Source organism: Podarcis bocagei (assembly GCF_964188305.1).
Source record: "Podarcis bocagei genome assembly, chromosome: 10".
Lineage (NCBI taxonomy): Eukaryota > Metazoa > Chordata > Lepidosauria > Squamata > Lacertidae > Podarcis > Podarcis bocagei.
Genome location: NC_138135.1, coordinates 77,823,143 through 77,840,506, shown reverse-complemented (window position 1 = coordinate 77,840,506; position 17,364 = coordinate 77,823,143). Strand labels below are relative to the sequence as shown.

Genomic DNA, 17,364 nt, shown 5'->3' with positions numbered 1-17,364 from the left:
AAACTACTTTTTCTGGGAAAGTTCTGATCTAGTCTCCATGGCTTTCTTGAGAACCCTTATGTGGGCGCACCACTGCTTTGACTAAAGAATCCAGAGTTACATACTTGGCTCCTTTTATTTTGGTTAAAATGTTTGAGCCAGCTTTAAAGGACAATCGGAGCCAGACTCAAGCTGGGCAATAGTTTCTTGCTAGAACCACAAAGGGGCTGAATTTCCCCTGTCTTTTGTGTTCCAGAAGGCTTCACATTAAGTTCAAGAGGGCTTATAAGTGTGCTGGTAAATCGACAAGAATTTGCCTGAAATATATTAGTTTTCCTGCACAACACATATGAGAATCAAGAGTGACCAAGTGATGTTGGTTCACATACAAGAGGGGGGCAAGAACTGGAAACAGCAAATGGATATTCTGGGATACAAAGATATGGATTTGCAGGGGAAGGGGAGAACAACAAAACAAAAGAGGCTCAGTGGCAGTTTTAGGAATAGAAGTAGGTTAAACCATGGCTTGGCTATTCTCTGCACATCATCCTGAGTCTAATCCCTTATTACGGTAAAGTACACATGAAAAGATGAATCCACTGTTTTCAAGTGCACAATATTTGAAAAGTGCCCAGTTTCAGATTTGCCATCAATTTCTTGATATTTTGACCCGTAAAGTAAGAACAGGCTACAAAGCTGCAAGCTGCTCAAATGTTTTCATTAAAAAAAGCAAAAAGTTAAACAAACAAAAATTTAATGAACCTTCCATGGAACTACTTTAAAATATACATGTGGCAGTTCACCTCTTTGGGAATTACAGATAGCAAGAACTTTTCTATTACTATAAGCATTAAAGCAACTTTGTCTTCTTTAAATTATGTTTCAGGAAATTTGACATGGCTATGAAAATATATATGTGTGATTGTTCCAATACAAGATGAGCTATGAAACCAATATTGTTAAATCCTCACGTTTATTCCTTATAACAGCAGCCCCTGACACAAATATGGATATTATCACAATTGTTTATGTAATATCATTAATTTGTAAGCTATAGCAAATCAAATGCAAATCTTTGGCAAATCTTGCTGCCAAAGCACAATCATGTTGTAGGAGCTAAGATCCTTTACTTCAGCTGTTGGGTGGGGCCCACTACTGGCCTTGGATCTCAAAAGCAGCATTACCAACATACAGAAGAAGAAGAAGTCCCCATGTGCATATTTGGGTTTAAAATGTCTCAGCATGTTTTATAATAATAATAATAATAATAATAATAATAATAATAATAATAATAATAATAATTATTATTATTATTATTATTATTATTATTAATTATTTGTACCCCGCCCATCTGGCTGGGTTTCCCCAGCCACTCTGGGCGGCTTCCATAGAAACCAAAAAAACACTAAAATATCATACATTAAAAACTTCCCTGAACAGGGCTGCCTTAAGATGTCTTCTGAATGTCAGGTAGTTGTTTATCGTTTTGACATCTGATGGGAGGGCGTTCCACAGGGCGGGCGCCACTACCGAGAAGGCCCTCTGCCTGGTTCCCTGTAGCTTTGCTTCTCACAATGAGGGAACCGCCAGAAGGCCCTCGGCGCTGGACCTCAGTGTCCGGGCAGAACAATGGGGGTGGAGACGCTCCTTCAGGTATACTGGGCCGAGGCCGTTTAGGGCTTTAAAGGTCAACACCAGCACTTTGAATTGTGCTCGGAAACGTACTGGGAGCCAATGTAGGTCTTTCAAGACCGGTGTTATGTGGTCTCAGCGGCTGCCCCCAGTCACCAGCCTAGCTGCCGCATTCTGGATTAGCTGTAGTTTCCTAGTCACCTTCAAAGGTAGCCCCACGTAGAGCGCATTGCAGTAGTCCAAGCGGGAGATAACTAATATTGGTGCTAATGTTGAGACATTTTAAGCCCAAATATGCACATGGGGACGACTTCTTCTTCTTCTTCTTCTTCTTCTTCTTCTTCTTCTTCTTCTTCTTCTTCTTCTTCTTCTTCTTCTGTATGTTGGTAATGCTGCTTTTGAAATCCAAGGCCAGTAGTGGGCCCCAACCCAACAGCTGAAGTAAAGGATCTTAGCTCTTACAACATGATTGTGCTTTGGCAGCAAGATTCACTCTTTGTTTCCAGAATGAGCACAACTTATAGGAGGAGAGGGGCTGTCACATGCCACTGGTGGACCCTGGGATTTCAAATTTCAGCAGTGCCCTGTGCAACACCAAAATTTGGCACACACCCCTCCGCCCTTTGCCTTCCATTCTACATAATAGTTGTGACGCCCCCAAGGGTCTGCGCCCAGTGTGACCGAACCAGTCACACTCCTCTAAATCCACCTCTGCACTTGCTGTGTGGACAGGGCCACCTCCCTTCTCTCTTTTTGCTGTCATTCTCTTCTCTCTTTTACTGCCACCCCTTTCCTCTTTCTCTTTTTGTCTCCTCCTGTTCTCTCTTTCTTTTTCTCCAAGAGTGTATATGTTTCGTATGGTTATGTTTTCTAGCAGTGGAGCCTTGATCCCCACTCCCAATCAAAAATGATAAAAATATAAATTAACACACATGCCCCACCTCATTCTACGATACATCCTGGTTACCTAGGAGAAAATGGCTCAAGACAAATACCAGGTTTATGAATCTATCTCTAAGATTTCTTTGTTGCTAAGAATAACCTCATAGTGAGAGTTTCAGCTGTTGTATCTAAAGCTTGCACTAGACTCCATAAAAATTGAATGGATTTTTTATTGGATACACATCAATTCTGAAGACACTTCGGTTGCTGTATATCAAGGAAAACAGCTTTCTGATATGCTGTGCACCAAATTCCTGATAAGACTCTTGAGTATTCTAGATAATTTGCTCTTCATTCCTTCTCAGCACGCTGAGAGTCTTTCCAGGACATCACAGTGGAATGTACATGTACTCCTACAGTTCCTAGCAACAATCGAAAGCAACTGGAGAGAGGTATTTGGATTATGCTAATTAGGCAAGAGCATTTTTTCTTTTAGCACGCTGGATTTACAAAAGCGGACCCAAGGGCCAGCACATAGCAACAGCCTAGAAAAAAGGAGGTAGCCCCTCTCTCTGGTCTGGGTCTCCTCTATTGCCAGTTTTTCACAGGGTATGCTTGGGGATAACTGGTGAAGGCAAAGCATCCTTCCCTAATCCCCTCCAGCTCCAAATGGGTGAAGAGCAAAGGCTGAGTCATATGTGTGTGCTCATCACTTGATGATTTGCAGTAAACCCTATTATGGCCTCAACTAAAACAGATTGTGTTCAAGACGTTGACATGCTCATCATGCCATGAAAGCTCTATTGGCAGTGTTTGATCTGTGCCATTTGCTGATGAAATCATTCAACAATGAATGTGCAGGTAAAAACTCACTCTTATGTCCTTTCAGTATGATCTACAGAACAACAAATATCTAGTTTTTGCTTATTTTTTCCACAGGATTTTGTTCGCTTGTTTGTTTGTTTTTGCACCTTTGCTACTTTTTTTCCTTTGCAGAGGTTCTCACACTGGTCTATGCTGATCCATTACAGATGGATAGGTTGGAAAGGTGGAAAGGTTGCAGAACACTTGAGAATATCTCTACTTGCTTGCCCCCCCCCCCCCCGGACAGAAATAGAGGTCATTTTGATCAGGGGTGGATTATTAGTCAACCAATCTTCCCCTACAAACTGACCAGTTAGAGGAACCATTCTTAGTGGCTTGAGATCAGGCTTGTGATTTTATAGTGCACTGGGGGTTTTAAGAATGGTGCCAGCTCGGGGGAGGGGGGCAGTTATTAAAATATATGTTATATATGGTACATGCTTTTATTTCTTGAACAAAAAAGTGGTTTGTCAGGGACCCCCAGCAATTTTCAAGTGGTCCTTTAAAAAATAGGTTTTGAGAACCACTACCTTAAGGTATCATAGTTTTTGCTTTAGATTGGAAGCTGTGAACAGGGTTCACGTCCTTCATAATTTTTGTACAGCAGCAAAGGGCCCCCAAAGTTGATTGGCATTGCCATTCAAATGGTGTTCATGCACCGTGTCATGTTATCAATTATGTGAGGAGGGGCTTACCTGGACCCCCCTAATATTTTATTCATGTTTTATTTATGCACCCCTGTGCAGCACCTTCCCATTATATGCACTTCTCAAATAAATGCCCCAAACACCTTTCTTCAAGAGCATGCTTCTGGTCTGGAGAAACCACATTCCCCTAGCATTCAAGTTATAGCATATTGTTCTTTTGGAAATACTGTCCTTACCTGAGCTTGTGATTTGAACTACTCTTCTGGAATGAGATTGTGTGAGTATCAAGGGCACTATCCAAAAGGTGCCTATTACACTATTGATGAGTATGACACAACTGTTCCTCCTACACACACACACACACACACACACACACACACACACACACACCATGTTGAAACTCTACTGCTCAGCCTGCATAGCAGGTCAAGGACCACCTTTCCCCATATGAACAGACCCAGTCCCTGTGGTGATCATCTGAGGGTCTTCTTTGTGTGCTTTCTCCATGAAAGGGAGGCAACATGGGTGGCAACATGGGAACATTCTTCATTTCTTTTCTGTTTTATTTTCTCAGTCATTTCTCTGTTTTCTTAACTTCTCACTTCCCTCTGTGGCCCCCTAGTCTCACGCCCCCCCCCCATTTACACAGTGTTCACCCGTGACCCCCTTGGAATATCCTGGGGGGGGGCAGTTGAACACTGACCTAAAACATTTGAAGAGCACCAGACTGTGGAAGGCTGCCCCAGCAGGAACCTCAAGTCACCTCAAATCTTGCTATAAGTGGAATTTGGTGGTAATCTAAAGATATAGATACCATTTTCTTCTCTTTCTATTTCCACAAATTTATCTAGTCTTAGTGAAATCAATTATTTCTTAGAAATTTTGTAGAGAACAAACTAACCAAAAACATCTCCATGCTTTGCATTTGGGGTATTCAGAAGTATGATTTAGGAAGGCCAGTGGGATATAATCACCAACATTTCCCTTCCCAGTCTTTCTAGTCACATCTGATTCCTCAGAAATATTTTAATCTTAGATTAGTTCAGATAATTCTACACACCAGCAATATTGCACTAGGCTATAAATCTCTTTAATAAAAAAAGGTTTGTTTGTCCTATCAGAAAATAATTGGGTAACCTTACTCTTAAATGGCTGTGTGAATAGATTCATCCCATATGTTTGAATGGTTCTATAAAATATGAAACACTAATGCAGTGGTGTCCAAACTTTTTTCAGAGAGGGCCAGATTTGATGAAGTGAAGGGCCATGAGTGCTGACCAAAGGACCAAGCAAGGTTGTTGGCTTTTTTTAGGGTTGAAGTTGTTGAGGTTTTTCTAGGATTTTACCCCAGGAAATGAACTGCCACGGGGGCTGGATTAAACTGACTGGCGGGCCAGATTAAGCCCCTGAATCAGACTTTGGACATGCCTGCACTAATGGAATAGCTGTAATTATTAACTTACATTGGTTTAACTGTCACAGTTTTCCTCAAGGAATTCTCAGAATTGTAGTCAGGTAAGAGAGCTGAGAGTTCTCTGCTATGAATTCTTAGCTCGCCTTTCAGGTTCTCAGGGGAGGGGGAATGATATTATGTAATTTATAAGATTGTAGTGCAGTTATGCCGTATGATACGTATGCCGTATGATGGTATAGATGTTGATAATATTTTCTGAATTCTTGTTGGGAAGAGTTTCAAGGTAACATGTCATCATGTTATAGAATAAGGCAACCCTCATGCTTGTTGCTATGCCTTGATATCATAGTAACCATGATGTCATAGTATGGAATATATAGGCAGCATTTTTCCCCAAAGAAAATGTAGTTCTCCCCTTTTAAAATCTCTGGTATCTCGATCCATGGCAAAAGAGAGTTTATATCCACCAGAATGGAGTTCCTTCAGACTGTAAGTGTTTTCCCTTATTAATAATCCATTTTCAAATTTATTAACATGCTGAAGTTGTGTTGTTTTTGTTCCATAAAGTCTACTCATATGTCAAATATATTTATATGTGTTAAAATTCAGAATGAAATAATGGCACAGGTTACATGACCAGGGATCAGAACATGACTTTTTGTGCTCCACATATTTTATGCTTCATTTATTTAACACATTTCAAGCCCATTGTTTAGGGTTCCTATCCTCCCAAGGTAGGTGACAATGCATCATTACACTACAATATTAAAATCCAAAACTTTTAAAATAACAGTAAAATGAAGAGAATAAAATAATGAGATGACGGGTAGCTTTCGCCTTCTCCCTTTCTAATCAACTTGATACATAAAGTCTGGAGCTATAGTGGGGCACCATTTCAGTGCGGGAAAAGGCTTTGAAGAGATTTGGGGGCAGGCGGAGAAGTTTCATCAGGGATTAAAGGCCTGGTCTCGGAACATATTCAAGATTAAATTACATAGAACCAATATTATTTGGTCAACACACAACAACAATTGAAAAGGAAAAGGAAAAGGAAAAGGAAAAGGAAAAGGAAAAGGAAGAAAGGGTCTTGTTTGTTTGATCTGATTACCAAGCTAGGCATGTGTGTGATTCTGAGGTTGGCTCCTGAAATGCCATCATGGACGCTGACCCCTTCCTGGGTGGACACCAGTTGGGGCCTGTTGGGCAGGGAGAACAGAGTGCACATGGCTGGGCAGCTGCTAGGGAAAACCCCTCAGTCCCCCTGGACCTCTGGCTCAAGATCCCGCCTGCTGCAGCATCTCAAAGGGGCCAGTCCCTGGCCTCCCAGTGGGTGTGCCTCGCAGGCTGAGAGGGCATTGGCTACACGCCTGCCCTCTATTGTATTCAGCATTGACTTATATCTTCACTGTACTTTATCATTAAGCAAAGTCCTGTGGAAAAGGACTTGAATCAGCAAATTTCTAGAAAACATCACAGAATTACAGTATATGTATTTCCAAGTGAACCTCAAAGACTTAGTCTTTGTTGGCCAAGGAAGATCAGCAGTTCATTGTTCCATTTTCCTGAGCTCTCATGTGTTAATCATTTTAGATTCCAATAATAATAATAATAATAACAATAATAATAATAATAATAATAATAATAATAAATATTTAAAAAATTATTTATACCCCGCCCTTCTCACTTCAAAAACCGGGCATCTAAAAACAAATTTAAAACACTTAATTGTAAAAGCAGCATAAAATACAATATAAAAACATGTCTAACAATAAAATTCAAAGTTCAGAAATCAATTTAGGGGAAATCCATCTAATAAGCATTAGATAATCCCCAGGGCTGCTGGCTGAATTGGTCCTACTTGGGCCAGCGAGGAGACCAGGGGAGAATTAGCTGTGGGGTCTCAGAGCGGGAGATCTTCATAAAAGGGGGGGGGGGAGGGAAGAGAAGGGAAATAAAAGATCAGGCTGAATTCAAATTAAAGGCCAGGTGGAATAGCTCTGTCTTACAAGCCCGACGGAGATTAAATCCTGAAGGGCCTGAGTCTCATGGGACAAAGCATTCCACCAGGTCGGAGCCATCACTGAAAAGGCCCTGGCCCTGGTGGCGAATAGTCTGGCTTCCTTAGGGCCTGGGGCATCTAAACTATGGTTATTCATGGACCTTAAGGTCCTCTGCGGGGCATACCAGGAGAGGCGGTCGGTCCCATAAATATGAGGGCCCTAAGCCACAAGGGATTGTTGTTTCTTTGTCCTGACAAGCTCACTGGTTAGCTCAAATTTCAAAAGAGAGCAAGGCAATATACCCAATTCATGCTTCTCCACTCCTCTTGTTGAAGGCAATGAGCTTGTGGCTAATAGACCAATGGCATACTGTCCTTATACCGACTTTTCACTGCTGGGCAGCTGTTCCATGCACTGCTCACAAAGCTGTGAGTCTTTAGATGTTCCAGCATTACTGTGGGATGAATGCACAGAAGAGCATATATGTAGTGCCATTATTAAGGGTACTACTGTGTGACCCCCCCCCCATATGCTATGCCAGCCTTTCTCAGTCATTGGTCTCGAGATGTTGTTGGGCTACAAGTCCCATCATCCCTGACCACTGGTACTGCTAGCAAGGGATGATGGAAGTTGTAGTCCAACAACACCTGGGGACCCAAGGCTGAGAAAGACTGCCAAATGGCAAAGTATTGGAAGACACAAGACCTACCCACTCTGGAAGAATGGCAGATGAAGGTGATGGACTATATGACATTGGCTGAAATGACTGGCAGAATCCGTGACCAAGGGAAAGAGACGGCGGAAGAAGATTGGAAGAAATTTAAAATCTATCTTAAGAAATATTATAAAATTGATGAATGTTAAAATGTTGAGGTTCTTTAGAAAGATAAGGAGATTACAGCGATAAAAGATCAAGTTAAAGAAAAGAATAATGAAGGAATATATTTGATAAGATTAAATTTAGGATTTGCTGAAACAATTTTGAAATTTTGGATGCAGAAAGGGGAGGTTTGGGGGAGTCCGAGAAGTGAGGTTTATGAAAAAAAAGGATATGAAATTATACATGTTTGTTTGTCTTTTTATTTGTTTGTATTGTGTATAGAAAATTGTAAAACCAATAAAAAATTTAAAAAAAGAGAGAGAAAGACTGCCAAATGGTCACTTAGTATTTTGCTCTTATTTTCTTGGACATGTGACTGATCTTAAAAGTTTGGGTGTAATCCTTGACGCCTCCCTTTCCATGGAGGCGCAAGTTACAGCAACAGCCAAGGTGAAATTTTTCCACCTTCAAGAAAAATCAAGCAGTTGGTCCATCAAGCAGTTGGTCCCTTACCTTTCCCGCCCCGACCTGGCCACAGTGATCCATGCGACGGTCACCTCCAGGCTTGACTACTGTAATTCGCTCTACGCGGGGCTGCCCTTGAAGCTCTCCCAGAAACTCCAGCGGGTGCAGAATGCTGCAGCGAGGCTCCTCACGGGGTCTCTGCCATGGGAGCATATTCACCCAGTGCTTTTCAAGCTGCACTGGCTCCTGGTGAACAGGATCAGATTTAAGGTGCTGCTTTTGACCTTTAAAGCCCTTCATGGCCTAGGACCCTCGTACCTACGGGACCGCCTCTCCCGCTATGACCCACGGAGAGCCTCAAGGTCCATAAATAGCAACACCCTAGTGGTCCAGGGCCCTAAGGAAGTTAGATTAGCTTCAACCAGAGCCAGGGCCTTTTCAACTGGTGGAACGCTCTGCCTCATGAGACCAGGGCCCTGCGGGATCTGATTTCTTTCTGCAGGGCCTGTAAGACAGAGTTGTTCCACCTGGCCTTTGGCTTGGAGCCAATTTGATTCCCTCCCTCCCTCTCTTTCTTTTTTCTTTTCCTTCTCCTTTCTTTTTTCTTTTCCTTCTCCTCCTGCGATGAGGCTACATTTTAATATTCCATTATTTTAATGTTGTATTTTATTTTTGTTTTTAAGTTGTAATCATTCATCTTGTTTTTATTATTGCTTGTAAGCTGCTCTGAGCCCGGCCTTGGCTGGGGAGGGCGAGGTATAAATAAAATATTATTATTATTATTATTATTATTATTATTATTATTATTATTATTATTATTAGAGGGCTTATCCTTTTACCTCACTCTTTCTAGTCACAGATCTGTACTTTAAAGCTCCATGTCCAAACTGGGCATGGTGCAGTTTTACACTTAAACCAACTGAGATTACATCTCTGTAAAATGGCTATCAATTTCCAATAATAGCTACCAAACTTGAGTTGCAGACAGGTCTAAATTAACCTTAATGCTGATCTCTCCTGAAACTTGTGGCCCTATGTCTTATTTGTGGCTCTTCTCCCAACAGGCTGGATGAGCCCAATTGATTCATTGATTTGGAAATCAATGTCTGCAGTACCCATATAATCACGTAGAACACAATTGTGTTCCTTCCATGATCATATGAAGCAAGATATTGAATAATATGCTCATCCCTTGATTTATGCAGATTAGTCCAGGTTTACCCTTAAGTCTTATATGTGCTAAGAAAATGCACTTAAAACATAAAAAGTTCAATAATTTGATTTCTAGTGTTGTCTAATGCTAATATAGTTTTCGCTGCTTACTCAGTATTACTCCCTGCTGGTGGGAAATTCCATTAAATGGCATCTCCCACTGAGAGTGGCAACAGTGCTGTTAGTTGAGTGGTGATATATGATACTCTTATATGCTTTAGTCAGAGTACCAAACTAAAAGGCTTGAATACTATGAGCATATAAGTTATGACGGCTGCAGTCACATGGTTTTTAACAAGTCCCTTATTTAACAAGTCAACTATTATGCAACTTGACAAAGTTGTAGCATGTGGACTTCGTGTGTGATAAATAACATTTTATACTTAAATAAGTTAAATAAGTAAGTCAAAACATATTAGCATACCTGTAGGCTTGGTTGTGGGTAGAAAGATGGAAGAATGACATATGTAGCTTTGTGGAGTTGAGAAGTCACCCACTGTGGAATTGGCAGCAAATGAGCTGCCGTGTTACACTTCTGTACCAAACCAAGTACTGAACAGGACTGATGGACTTTGGGGTCTTAAATCTCAGCGGCACCCTGTGCAATGCTATAATTTGGGGGCCCCAACCTCTCCCGATCCATTCTACAACATTGTTGTGGCACCCCCTGCAGTGTGGCACCCAGTGCAGATGAACTGGTCACCCTACTCTAAAACTGCCTCTGAATAGGCTATAGGTCCCAGATAGGATTAGTTTTAAAACCAGGGTGAGTAACTTATGGCCTTCCACTTGTTGGCAAACTACAACTCCCAGCAGCCTCAGCCAATAATGACAGGGATGACTGTAGTCCAGCAATGTATGGAGGCCACAGGTTCCTCACCCCTGTGTTAAAGGAACAGTACATTGCAAGAAACATTCCATCTTTAGCATGGCCTACATGCTCCAGTGATATATACTCTACTAAAAAAAATCTTCCTAAAGGAAACCTGCCCCATTATGTTCTACAATACCAGAAAACTTGAACTAAGCATATTTAGGTATGGGAATTTACTTCTGGGTACCGGTAAATATGAATAGGACTGCATAGCATGCAACTGTCCTGTTTTTACGGGGGCATCCCGGAATTGTAGAAGCCTTCTCATTTTATCCCCGGATGTCATGGGTTGTGCACCTTCACAGACCAGCTACTGCCGCTGCCGCCCAGTCACCTGCTGCCCCCTGCTATAGATGCACAAGGAGGTTGGACAGGCACACGAGCAAGTGGTGGGGATGGGGGCGAGTGGGCAAGCAAGCGGGCAAGCAGCAGCAGCGGGATGTTGTGTGGGACAGATGCCCCCATTTCCTCTTGGGAAATGTTGGGAGTCTATGGGACTGTACTGTATAGCATTTACGTTTGTATTTAGATTTCCACCATAATAGGCACCCCTAGGCTGCTGCAGTAATACAGCGGAAACTATTTCCTTTAGAACCATTTTCTGTCTTGTAGTAAAACAAAAACCAACTGTATATAGTGGTACCTCGGGTTAAGTACTTAATTCATTCTGGAGGTCCGTTCTTAACCTGAAACTGTTCTTAACCTGAAGCACCAATTTAGCTAATGGGGCCTCCCGCTGCTGCCACACCTCCGGAGCATGATTTCTGTTCTCATCCTGAAGCAAAGTTCTTAACTCAAGGTACTATTTCTGGGTTAGCGGAGTCTGTAACCTGAAGCATATGTAACCTGACGCATATGTAACCTGAGGTACCACTGTATATAAAAGCAAAGAGTGCAAGAGGACCTAATGATTTATTTATTCAAGGAAACCCTTATTATGCTCTCTAAATATGTATAATATATTTAAAAGCCTCAAGACAGACATGCTTATTGCTGATTATAGGATTAAGAGTTGTCATGAAAGGGAACTTTTTAAAATAGCAATATTTTAAATACCTGAGCATATATTACTCAGAAATTGCTGGGGCTGCCTCTTGAAACAAAATACTATATATAATGAAAATATGCTGTCTGGTTCAAGCAAACAGAATGAGCACATTCTAGCAAGATTCAGAAAGGATGTTTATTCATGCATTAATAAAAGCTGTAAACAGGGCAATGATATATTTAGCTTGGACATGTAGCATTTATTCCTGTTTCATTCCAACTCTTTGAGAAGCATGATGCTTCAGCATCATTATTTCCTTCTTCTGTTTCTCAGCCTTGTGATTTGACTTAAAGTTGGATCCCCAAAATGGATGAAAGGGATGCAGACATGTCTAGAGCTTGTTTCTTTAGGTGCAAGAGGATGATCTGTGGTGAGCCTTGGGCTTGTGAACTCCCCTTTCAGCTCTTTATAGAAGATTGAAAGCTCTGGTTTTCATTTAAAGCTGTGACATCTGACCTTGGTGAATTGTGTGTTGTTTAAACTATGGCTAGTAAGTACAAAGCAAGATCAAACTATGGTATCAGATCTCAGTTTGTTCTCAAACCACAGTTTAATGCCTTGGAAATCTGTAGAACTGGATGGCTTTGGGAATCTGGTTAGTATAATATTGAAAACAGTTCATCCTCATGGGCATGAGAGAGGTGGCAAGAGGAGGGTGAGTGTGAAGGCCAAAGGCTCACAGCCATGGTTTATTCTCACAGTGGGAACCCAGGGATCCTCATTACATCTGAACCAAGACTAAGTATATATTATGCATTCACCGTCAGAATGGATGAAAAGAGGTGTATTGCAGGGAATTCTCTGTAGCTGCACAGTGCATCCCTACAGCAAATACGAATGCATATGCCTTGAGGGAGCAGTTTATCTAGTGGAAAAATTGGACGTGATGGGGGGGAATGGGATAAAACCCTCTTGTAAACTGTACTTTAAAAAAAGAATTAAGAGAGAAATGCTTTTCAATGCATTTAAAAAAACTGTTTCAGATATACTTTAATCCCTCAAAATGCTGTCAAATATCTGTAAAATAATCCACAGTATCTGGCATTACAATCCTTGCAGACTATAGACATACAGAATTCTTATATCGTCTCTGCTTCAGATCCCTCCATCTTCTGCAGCTTGCAAAAGAAACTGATATTTATTTGCAATATATTTGTACACACACCAAATCATGCCAACCTCCAAGGAGGGAGAGTCCACCACATCCCAAGGGAGTCTGTTCCACTGTCGAACAGCTCTTCCCATCAGAAAATTATTCCTGAAGTTTAGTTGAAATCTCCTTCTTGTAACCTGAAGCCATGAGTTTGGGTCCATTCCCCCTGTTTTGCTAAATCAAATACAGGTTCTCTGATGGATCTTTTATAGACAATAAAGCACTTATTGAGGGGAAAGGTTTTTATCTGAACAAAATAAAACTTCTAATGTAAAACCACCCCCCAAACAATCAATGAACCACCTTCTTACACAAAGAGAGAGGACTTATGGCCCGAAGGGAAGGGTTGATTGCACAAGGCCAATCCTATGCCTCCTTGCTCCTCTTGCGCACTTCCACTACACACCCAGAGCAGGAGAAAACAAGCTTGTTTCCTCTTCCATGTGACAGCCCTTTAGAATTTTGAAGATGGCTATCATATCTCCTCTCAGTCTTTTATTTTCCAAGCTAAACATACCCAACTCCTTCAACAGTTCCTCATAACCATTTCCAGGCCCCGATCACCTTGGTCACTCTCCTCTGCACACGTTCCAGCTTGTCAACATCCTTCTTAAATTGTGGTGCCGAGAACTGGACACAGGACTCTAGATGGGGTCTGACCAAGACAGAATAAAGTGATACTAGTACTCCTGACCTGGATAATAGACTTCTGTTGATGCAGCCTAGAATAGCATTAGGTTTTTTGCTGCTGCATCACATTGTTGACTTATGTTAAGCCTGTGGCCTCCTAAGACTCCTCGATTCTTTTCACATGTACTACTGGCAAGCCAGGTGTCTCCCATCTTATATTTGCCATCATTGTTCTTTTTTAGAGTTTTCTCCTCTGTAGAGTCCGTCCCCCCCCCCCGAAGTTCTTTTGTACTTCTGCAAGTCTTGTGGAATCCCTGTTCATACCTTTCTCTTGTGTGTGGTCTGGTGCTGCATTTGGCTTTGTACTCAGAGAATGAGTTTGCTGCTAGTATATGGGAAATACCTGGCCGTCACTAGACTTCTTCTTCATGGTGTTATTCTCCTCCTCCTCCTCTGCCTTTTCTCTCCTTGGTCTTATTTGCCCATTTTGCCATTTAGGGTTATAATGGGTGCTCGTAAAAAGAAGCAAGTGGGTCTCCCATAGTACTGTGCCCAATTTTTTTAACTATTCTCAATTAATGAGAAAATAACTTGCATTTGAACATTTGCAAAAGTGAAATTCTCACAAGGGAGGTGCAGTGTTTTTGTTCTGCTTCTTTTAGGTGGCCAAGGGATTTTTGTGAGTTCCCTTTCCTTCATTTATTCTGCAAGTCATGCCACCAATGGTCTGCCCCCTGCTGCAATCCTGGGCACCCGTGCTTGAATTAAAGTCTAGGAGCAAGATATTGCATGGTGACTCCTCTCACAGGATTTCTTAAGTTCATGAGCCATGGGCATTCAGGGAGGCTGCTGGAGAAACATTTACTGGAAATAAAAATGCACATACCACTCTCAGATCCTTGTAATACGATATGGTAAGCTCCAAAATTCCACACCCATAGAAATTCTGAAGCACCCTGAGAAAGAGACAGAAAGATGGCAGCCTCTTTCACTGGGGAGGAAAGGTTTTGAGAAACTGGAGGACAGATTTTGTCACAGCAGTTTTCATCACAGCCATTCAAAAGACAGCAAATGAAGCTGACACCGAGGATGAAGAGGATGAGGAAATGATGCCAAGGAAATGGGGAACAAAATAGTGCTGATCTGTGTTAACTATGAAAAGGTGAGTATTATTTGTAATTTGTTCACAGAAGTATCAAATGCAAAATATAAGAGAATATTGAAATTCAGAATTACTCAGTGCCCCCCCCCCCCATAGCTCATTATTTACTGGAATCTCCTTAATGGAATATAGGCTTTAAAAAAACTATACTTAATAGAGAATAAGCAGTGATAAGACAAATACCTTTTAGCTCTTCCCTCCTTTTTCCTCTTTTCGTCTTTCCATCCTCTGTATTATTCACTCAATGCCGCTACTTTGCTAGTTTCCAAATACTGCTCTGAAATGCTGCTTGGGTGAGTAATTTAGTAAATGATTGCTCCAGACTGTAGGGCTAAGATGCACGATATTTCTGAGGCTAGATTTGAATGGCTTTGCTGGTGGAGTAATGTCTCTGGCAGTTCTGGTATTCCTAACTTGCTGATAAACTACTTGCAAGCCTAGAGTACACCCTCAGCCATCTTACACGTTGCCTAGTATCTGTGGTACTTTTAAAATAATACGTGTTGTTGTTGTTGTTGTTGTTGTTGTTGTTGTTGTCGTTGTCGTCTTACAATCACTGCCCAAAGCAGTTAGGAAAGCATTGTGGGAGAGAGAAAACAAGCCAAGGACTCTTCCTTCTCTGTAAATGGACAGATGATACTGTATAGACAGTTTTGGTTCTGAGTCAGCACCCCAGTTCTCTCATGCAGCAGAGAGCTGATAAGTCCAATGCCTGAATGATGAACCAGGGCAGGTTGACCCTACTTGCAAACTGCTGCAATTCAAGCAAGATGAATTCACTGGCTAACACATGTTCATGTACGTATGGGTCCTTTAAATTTCCCCTCCCGCCTTTCTTTTCTCGCAAGAGCATGCTAAATGAAACAAGAGCAAATTGCGAGGACTGAGCTTCAGGATTTCCCCACACAGCTTTTGTGTCTTTCACAGCACCTAGTGACCTCTTGGCCTCTAGTGTAAAATGGGTAGGAAGAGTCTGGAGATTTGGCACCCAGCCAACATCAAATTAATTTCCTTCCCTGTGAAACAGCTCTGGTTTCATAGCAAGGAGTTTTGTTGTCTAGCTGTCCTAGAATGAATGGGTTTCTGTTTTCCATATCGCCTGTTTGATGAAGGCAAAGCTCCAGGGCAAGGTTCTGTATTAAGCACTCTTCCAAATGGTATCTTAGCTATGAGATCATTAATAACTGTGGCAATTAAGATACTTTAATATTGATATTAATGGTCATATTATTAGGGCAGTGACTCTGGGCCTATTTACACTCTCAGTGGCAAACACTGATGCAGGGCATCTGTGCCCATTGATTGGGGCAGCAGCTGCTTATTACATGGAGATTGTAGCATGTGATTTGGCCCTGTGTGTTCACACCAAATTTCAAGGACCATGAAAGAAAGAAAGAAAGAAAGAAAGAAGGAAAGAAAATTAAATTGTCTTTATATCTGCAGTGATCACAGCTGTAATATATCTCATTAGCAATGTTTACAGAATCACTGTCCTTTTTTGGCAACTGGGAATGTATATTTATAGTGACTATTTCCCTGCTGGTACTTCACGAGTTGCCTAACATGATTTAATCCCATATTTTCCCAACTATTGCTGTTCAGATAAGATGAAGGCTGTGTCCAGCATAAGAGGTCAACTTACAATAACACAAGAATGTGGTCCAACCTCATAGGAGGTTCTTCTAGAAAAGCATTTGTTTGAGAAAGAAGAGGTGCATATTCAAATTCAAACTGAACTGAAGGAAACTCACTTCCTTCATAACTTGCAGTAAAGCTTAGTGCTCAACTCAACTTGTCCAGATGCTGTTGAGCTGTCACCCCTGACCATGCCCCATGCTGACTGGGGATGATGGGAGTTGGAGTCCAACAACATCTGGAGGTCCAAAGGTTCCTCATCCCTGCCTTAGACTGCTGTCCCATTCTTGCTAACACTGGAGCTGTGAGAGCTTGATTCACCTACAATGAATCTTACAAATGAAAATTTTCTTGCACTGCAAAGATGGTAACTCTAGAAGCATGTGCTGTAGCAAGGCTGCTAAAACAGCAGGGGACAGTCCAGATAAGGAGCTAGAGCAAAGTTCAAGCAGTAGAGCAATAAAAGTGTTGCACCAGTGACAGCCAGGCAGCTACTGAAGATTCCCCCCCCCCCCACACACACATTGCCTTATAAACCCAGCCATCAGGAATTAACCCATGGTCTGGCTTAGTGCTATATCAAATCCAAGGCTCCTTGTTTGTTTCATTTGAAACAAACCACAAGGGTTGTTCTTGACTTGTTCTTGTTTGAGGGGAAACAAACTATGAACCATGGTTTGGATGCTATGCTAAGTCAAACCATGGCTTCGCTTCCAGAGGTGGGGAAGAGTGAGTGGCCACAACTGCTCTTGCACACTAAGCCATTGTTTAGCTTAGCATCACATGTGGATGAGGCTGATGTCTTCAGCTGAGCAGAACAGGTGCTTGAATGAATACAAAGGATTATAGCAGATGATGAACATTACATTCCTTCCCCTTTGAGAAATAAACTGCAATCATTTCTGCAGATACATGTGTGCAGCTTGGTTAATTTGGTCAGCAAGCTA

At 41.6% G+C, this 17,364-nt stretch overlaps 2 protein-coding genes across 11 annotated transcripts in view; one reads left to right on the top strand and one right to left on the bottom strand.

Annotated features, from left to right (window-relative positions):
- The window catches only part of LOC308595990 (endogenous retrovirus group 3 member 1 Env polyprotein-like), a 297,804-nt gene that overhangs the window by 137,217 nt on the left and 143,223 nt on the right, over positions 1-17,364 (bottom strand). The window lies entirely within an intron of this gene.
- The window catches only part of LMNTD1 (lamin tail domain containing 1), a 221,479-nt gene continuing 209,881 nt past the window's right edge, over positions 5,767-17,364 (top strand). For all 10 annotated transcript variants that reach the window (XR_014012243.1, XR_014012244.1, XM_081210727.1 and 7 more), the window contains exon 1: positions 5,767-5,907. Coding sequence is in view for 8 of the 10 variants with exons in the window: in XM_081210727.1 (XP_081066853.1) it covers positions 5,890-5,907 (18 nt within the window). In the remaining 2 variants the exon portion in view is untranslated. The remainder of the gene's footprint in view (positions 5,908-17,364) is intronic.